A 6665-nucleotide genomic window follows, 5' to 3' on the forward strand; every position below is an offset into this window, starting at 1 on the left:
CAATATATTTTCCACTGCGCATGCGTGCATAACAAATAAGGTTACATTACAGGCTGTTACATAATGCGGATACATCACATAGCCCTTGGCTGGAAAGTGGTTTTGCGCAACTTATCAGATCGTGCGCTTTGAGTGGCGCCACCGTCGTTGTAATCAAACTGTAGTCGTTAGTTTTAAAACATTTAAAAAAAATATTTCTAATGGTGATTGAACCATGAAACTTTTTATGTAGCGCAATTATAACCTAAATTAGCTGAAAATAACCCTAGAACCTAGAGGCTACTGTTCCTTTAAAACATTTAAAAAAAATATTTCTAATGGTGATTGAACCATGAAACTTTTTATGTAGCGCAATTATAACCTAAATTAGCTGATAATAACCCTAGAACCTAGAGGCTACTGTTCCTTTAAGGGTAGCTGACTTGTAGCGTCGATGAATAACAAAAACACAGAATTGTGAGATTCACTCTACGTGCGTGTATTAGATTAGACTATAAACACTAACAAAATATCTACTCGCGTGCAATATGGTAGCTGTACTCGCCGCGTGCCACGCCCGATCCGCATACGAGGTTATCGAGAGAGTGGCGACTCGTATGTCGCCTCTCCGCGCGCGTATCGAGTATAACGTAAAAGATTACCTTCGTATGCAGATCGCTCCGAAATCACTCGGCGGGGTAAGGTTCTGGAGAATAGGCTCAGGAAAGGCACAGATACCAGATATCGGAAAACGTAGGAGGCGGCGAAAAGATGAACTACGTGGTAGAAGAAGGGAGACCCGAGTGTGTCGCTAGCTTAATTGTCGCGCGTCCCATTCACGACGGCGGCCATAAAATTCTACCCCCGGTATAGGTTCATTAAGGGCCCTATACCTGCGGAAATTGCTGTTTTTATGATCGCCGAACATCGAGGAATTTGTATGTCACAAGGTTGTTTCTAAATTGGCATGCTTTTGAAGTGGCGAAGCGTCTATACTACACATGTACCCTCGTGTACGTGCGTGTATCTGCGTGTACCCACGTGTACGTGCGTGTATCTGCGTGTACGTGCGTGTACCTGCGTGTACGTGCGTGTACCCGGGTGTACGTGCGTGTATCTGCGTGTACGTGCGTGTATCTGCGTGTACGTGCGTGTACCTGCGTGTACGTGCGTGTACCCGCGTGTACGTGCGTGTACCCGCGTGTACGTGCGTGTACCCGCGTGTACGTGCGTGTGCGTGCGTGTATCTGCGTGCACGTGCGTGTACCCACGTGTACGTGCTTGTACCCGCGTGTACGTGCGTGTACCCGCGTGTACGTGCGTGTACCCGCGTGTACGTGCGTGTACCCGCGTGTACGTGCGTGTATCCGCGTGTACGTGCGTGTACCCGCGTGTACGTGCGTGTACGTGCGTGTACCCGCGTGTACCCGCGTGTACGTGCGTGTATCTGCGTGTACGTGTACGTGCGTGTATCCGCGTGTACGTGCGTGTATCTGCGTGTACGTGCGTGTACGTGCGTGTACCACCTCTGTGCGTGCCTGCCTGAGCAGCCATTGTTTACAAAATTGCCTAGCTCAGCCTCGTTTTCGTGCGATGACCCCAGGTCATGAATAATATTTAAGACTGGTTTATAGTGCTCATTCTCAACATTTCATACTATTTTCACATTAATCTCTTCCCTTCTTTCCGTGTTCCCGTCATGTGGGTCCGTTTCAAACGTGGATCATATTCTTTTGCATGTGCCGTATGCCGAGAGATTAGTTCCACATTTGCCTTTCTTTATAGGATGGCTGCCACACTAGCCATGGGGATTCATTTGCTGCTGCCTTCAATATTTGCATGCAATATGACCAGGTCGCTGCAGTGGGCATCAATTGCACTCAGCCAAAATATATTTCACTATTGTTAACCAGTGTTAGCGACTTGCCTCCGTGTAAACCGATCATCGTTTATCCAAACAGCGGTGAAGACTGGCAAGCACAGAAAGGGTACGTCTATATATTCATCGTTCCCCTGCCATGATTGACAAACTTTATAATTTATTGATTACAATAAACATAGCATTAAAGAATTCAAAGCATTCTAGCACAGATCGCACATTTCTACCTATAGCACTTAAGAAAGAATTTTCGAGATTCTACTTCCGTGCAAAATGCTATGGTTATTTTTGGCAGGTGGTCAGGGAGAGGGTCGTGCATCCCACTCGACCATTATGTGGAGGACTGGGTAAACCTAGGAGCACGCTGGATCGGTGGCTGCTGCAGAGTAACTCCATGTGACATAACTGCTATCAGACAAGTAGTAGACAAACTACGTGACAAGAGAAAAACTGCATAGTCAATAAAGATAACTGCAAAGTGAGAGAGGAGCAATCACGATAGGAGTTCTAATGAATTGCTAATTATATAGTGCAAGAATGCCATTACCGGCTAATGTTGCAATGGATTGTCCAGTGTGTGTATAATAGTGATTGTCAGTTTAGCTGGAAACCAATATTTCGTTCAATATAATTTTATTTTAAATATGGAAGTGATTTTACAATTTACAGTAACATGTTGAGTTGGCTCTTAAAAAACCAGGCAATGTATATGCCATCAACAAAACCAGTTAGCAAGGACTGTAATGTGTCGTTTCTGTTTGCATGAAGCAAACAACATAGTCGCCGTAAAAAATTGCTAGACCAGCTGTGTTCTTTACTTACATTGCGATTGTCAGTAATTTAGCCACACTTTGTCAGATTGGTAGTTTCCAGCCACCAAGGTCAACCTAACAACACATGTCATTGATTTGGCTAAATGATCCTATTAACTGAATTCGCGGCTGTTCTTATGTGGGTCAGCGTGGCTTTTTGTATTTGAATTACAGAAGCGAAAGTATGTATTACTGAATGAATGCTCAGTGGTGTTGTTTCACAGAGTACAACTATATTGTTGTTTTAAATTTGTCATAGGGAGCTGGTGTGCTGCATATTCAGAGTCATTATCATAAACTCTTAATTATGTATTCAACTCTTATATAGCTCAATATAAGATTTGGTAGTTTGCTGTAGTTTTATAAAAGATACGGGTGATTTTGTATTTCTGAAATATATACATAGAAAATAAGGCCTGGACATTTAACTACAATTAATTACAAGATAATAAAAATTATATAGTGATTTGATATTTATTTGGATTTCAAAGCTATTGGTGTATTATCGCGATTTTTCGATAGTAACGGATAAATCCATAGTGCTGTCCCGGGGGTCACTCAATAAAACATAGTATCCAATTTCGGGTACAAAACATGTAAATAGGGTAGTTTTGGGAAAAATTAACACTCCACGCGTACATACATAAGGAAAGAGGTAGTTTTTGCTTCGACATACTGTAAAAATGCACATTCTAAAGCGTACGTGAAAGAAGCCTTTGTAATGTAAAAAATAAAATTGTAGGTTGTAAATACCTGGGAGCCATGCTAGAAACATAAATAATTATGACGCCAAGAGTCTGAAATGTCAAAGTTTTAAGTGAAGTGTTGTGCAAACGTTATGACATTTTAGTTTTACGACAGTCACAAATATTTATTTTTCTGACGAGAAGCTCCAGGCTTCTTTTCCGCGTCGCTCAACCAATATCAATAAAAGCTACATTGGTAGGCGTTGAGCTGTGCATCAAACCGCAAATTAATAATTAAATTATAATATAATTGTTCTATGCATACAGTCTAATATAAAATCGAAGTAAAAAGTTATATCGCAATATATGGTGTATATTATCGTCAGACATACGTATTTATATTGGGCGGTGCCAAACATAACTTAAAATGCGGTATATTTATCAAGTTTTATTGATTTGATCATAGTAAATATAAATAGACGGGAGCATACTTCCAATAATTTGATAGGGGTTCTTTTGTACAAAGCAAAAACTGGCAAGTCAAAATGAGTTAGTGTCAGTTATTGTCAACCACACGATCCACACCTATAATGACGTTGCTATTTATAATCAAGGCCGCGAACAAAAAATAGGAAAATTAGGGGATAAAATTAGAAAAACGTAGAAACTATATTTGCTAGGTTATTGTATTGTTAATGGGATAGTCGTTCCCTTGACTGTGCGGGGAGTGATAAGACTATTTGATCCGCACGACTACTCCGTCGCGCGTGTAATTATATGAACAGGCTTATATATCATCTATAATTACTGATAGCACTTGTGTGCGGAGGAACACAAGGTAATTGTTGGTAGCGATGGGTATGGAATAGGGTCATGGAAGTTGCAAGCGCTTTAAAAGGAAGATAGTCAGATGCATGGATCACTTATCTTCCAGCACCTGCAGCTTCAGGTAAGAGTTTTGTCTGTAACGCTTAGTAGTACTATGTATAGTAGCATATAATATATAGTACCAGCGTGTATGCATACGTTCAATGCGATCTAGTATCATGTGGAAGGCTTACAAATGCATAATATTAGTTTGCTACCGAATGCTTTTTCAATTGTGTTAGAATGTATTTGTAGCGTTTCATTTTATTTCATGGCGTAGCTCTTCGAAGTCCGTGTCTATACTCTTATCGCCTTTTGTATTTTCAGAACTACCCAACCAACAAAAAACCCAAAATGAAGACCTACGTTGCAGTTCTCCTTGTTGTCGTGGCCGTAAGTTAAACATCCACTCAAAATTTTATATTCTCTCTATTTTTATGTAGCATAATATATATATGTGTGAAGAAGAGGCCTGGACAGCCTCTACGGGGCATAGCTCTACTGAGTTTCCCCACGCGGATTTCGCTTGCTGATTGGATGTTGCCATTGTATATATAAAAAAGTTTCATTAAGAAGAATAGAAGATGCTACACAAAGTTAGCAATGATTTTGATATAATCAGGGGTTAAGAATGACATTTGTTATTATTAACTCTTGATATAATTGATATAAATATTTTGGTGTGCATTTATTTTTGTTCAAACGCTGTATTCATTGCTGAAAAGTGCACGTTAAAAAACGTTGTAAATAAAACTAACGCCGCACACGCGTGATACATAACACGTAAGCCTGTACTGTTATTGTACAGATGCTCGGCCTAGCTGCTGCCTCGTATGGTGGCTACGGGGGATACGGCTCAGGTCTTGGCCGTAGCTACGGAGGATACGGCGGATATGGAGGATACGGCGGATACGGAGGCTATGGTGGATACGGCGGATACGGACGTGGATACGGAGGCTATGGCGGATACGGACGTGGCTACGGAGGATATGGCGGATACGGACGTGGCTACGGAGGATATGGCGGATACGGACGTGGCTCCGGAGGATACGGATACAGACACTAAACCAAGCTTGGCTTTGCTATATCCTGGCTATAGGATTTATCGACGAACCTTTTTGCCCCTTCACGTCGGATAACACGAATTTAATGCCTAGATTCATCCACATGTTAAATCATGCCAATGCTCTTCAGATGACAAATATAAAATTCCACTGATGCAGTCTTGAAACTGCGCCATCATTCCGAGCCGGTCTATATACGCTAAGGTCTTGAGATTGGCACGTATATTACGAGAAATTGGAAACTTTCCGTGTGTATATATATATATATATATGAATTAAACATAAATCTTTGTTCAATGACACTTGCATGCTCTTTTTTTGTATTGGTTTGCGCGCTCAATGCGTGACTGGGTGGGGTGGGGCAACATTTCACGATTGCAGGGCGAATAAGCTCTTTGGGTACCGCTTGCACAGATTGCAGCAAATTCACTGTGTTTTAACAATTAATTTACTATGTAAAATAACCATATAAGAACTACTAGCTGATGAATTGAAAACATGTAAAAAGGCGGACTCAGCGACAATATATTCTGTACAATAATTTTCTGGGTACCTTTGCCCAGGCAGCAATCGATAGCTTATTTCCTAATCCGAAATATGTAATAAATAAAATTAGCATTTATAGAGATTCGATTTGCTGTGTTATAGGTCCGAGTCACGATACTGTCACCCATGGATGTGTCATTGACAAACGCATTCTACAGCGATTAGCCTCAGAAGTAGAGCTAGCTAGCTCAGTTGTAACTTTCCTTGTTTATAAACACGGTAGATCCTGGCGAAGGCAAAGCATGGTCTGATTCTCGTCTTTCATAGAAAAGCACGCGAACGGCTTTTACTCGCCAAACGCTCGGTCGTTCGGACGTAGGCTTATCGGACGTAGGCCTATCGGACGTAGGCCTATCGGACGTAGGCCTATCGGACGTAGGCCTATCGGACGACAATTAACCGATAATCGCTGCCTCATGTATGCGATTAAAAGCTGGTTTATGTGTGCCACGATAGTTTTCGAATCTTGAAAACTGTAACTCAAGGAAAGGATCCTACGTTGCAGTTCTCCTTGTTGTCGTGGCCGTAAGTTAAACATCCACTAAAAATTTTATATTCTCTCTATTTTTATGTAGCAGAATATAAATATTTTGGACATGTGTGAAGAAGAGGCCTGCATGGACAGCCTCTACGGGGCATAGCTCTACTGAGTTTCCCCGCGTGGATTTAGCTTGCTGATTTGATGTTGCCATTGTATATATAAACTAGAGCACTCGGAGAGCACAGACCTCCGTCAAGGCAGCTGAATTCTCTCAATGTGAAATTTTTCATTAATTAATTAAGTGACAAAATTAATTAATTAATTAATTAAATAATTAATTGGATCCGGATC

General features: G+C 41.2%; 2 protein-coding genes across 2 annotated transcripts in view; both read left to right on the forward strand.

The window, feature by feature from the left end:
- LOC106809252 (homocysteine S-methyltransferase-like) overlaps positions 1-3147 on the forward strand; it is an 8319-nt gene extending 5172 nt beyond the window's left edge. Inside the window, exons 5-6 of the mRNA XM_014812259.1 lie at positions 1765-1967; positions 2154-3147. Coding sequence (XP_014667745.1) covers positions 1765-1967; positions 2154-2316 — 366 coding nt within the window. The 3' untranslated portion in view covers positions 2317-3147. The remainder of the gene's footprint in view (positions 1-1764; positions 1968-2153) is intronic.
- Positions 3148-4266: 1119 nt separating this feature from the next.
- Positions 4267-5589, forward strand: LOC106809251 (neuropeptide-like protein 31). Its single transcript, XM_014812258.1, has 3 exons — positions 4267-4305; positions 4551-4616; positions 5032-5589. The coding sequence occupies exons 1-3, from the start codon at positions 4267-4269 to the stop codon at positions 5287-5289; spliced, it is 363 nt and encodes a 120-aa protein (XP_014667744.1). The 3' UTR covers positions 5290-5589.
- Positions 5590-6665: the final 1076 nt, after the last annotated feature.

This window comes from Priapulus caudatus, unplaced genomic scaffold (assembly GCF_000485595.1).
Source record: "Priapulus caudatus unplaced genomic scaffold, Priapulus_caudatus-5.0.1 Scaffold340, whole genome shotgun sequence".
Lineage (NCBI taxonomy): Eukaryota > Metazoa > Priapulida > Priapulimorpha > Priapulimorphida > Priapulidae > Priapulus > Priapulus caudatus.

What these genes read in the sequence shown, in the direction of transcription:
- LOC106809251 (XM_014812258.1), top strand. Translation starts at nt 4,267, where the DNA reads ATGCATGGATCACTTATCTTCCAGCACCTGCAGCTTCAG. An exon ending in TCCAGCACCTGCAGCTTCAG is followed by an intron (nt 4,306 to 4,550) that starts GTAAGAGTTTTG and finishes TTGTATTTTCAG; the next exon opens with AACTACCCAACCAACAAAAA. An exon ending in TTCTCCTTGTTGTCGTGGCC is followed by an intron (nt 4,617 to 5,031) that starts GTAAGTTAAACA and finishes GTTATTGTACAG; the next exon opens with ATGCTCGGCCTAGCTGCTGC.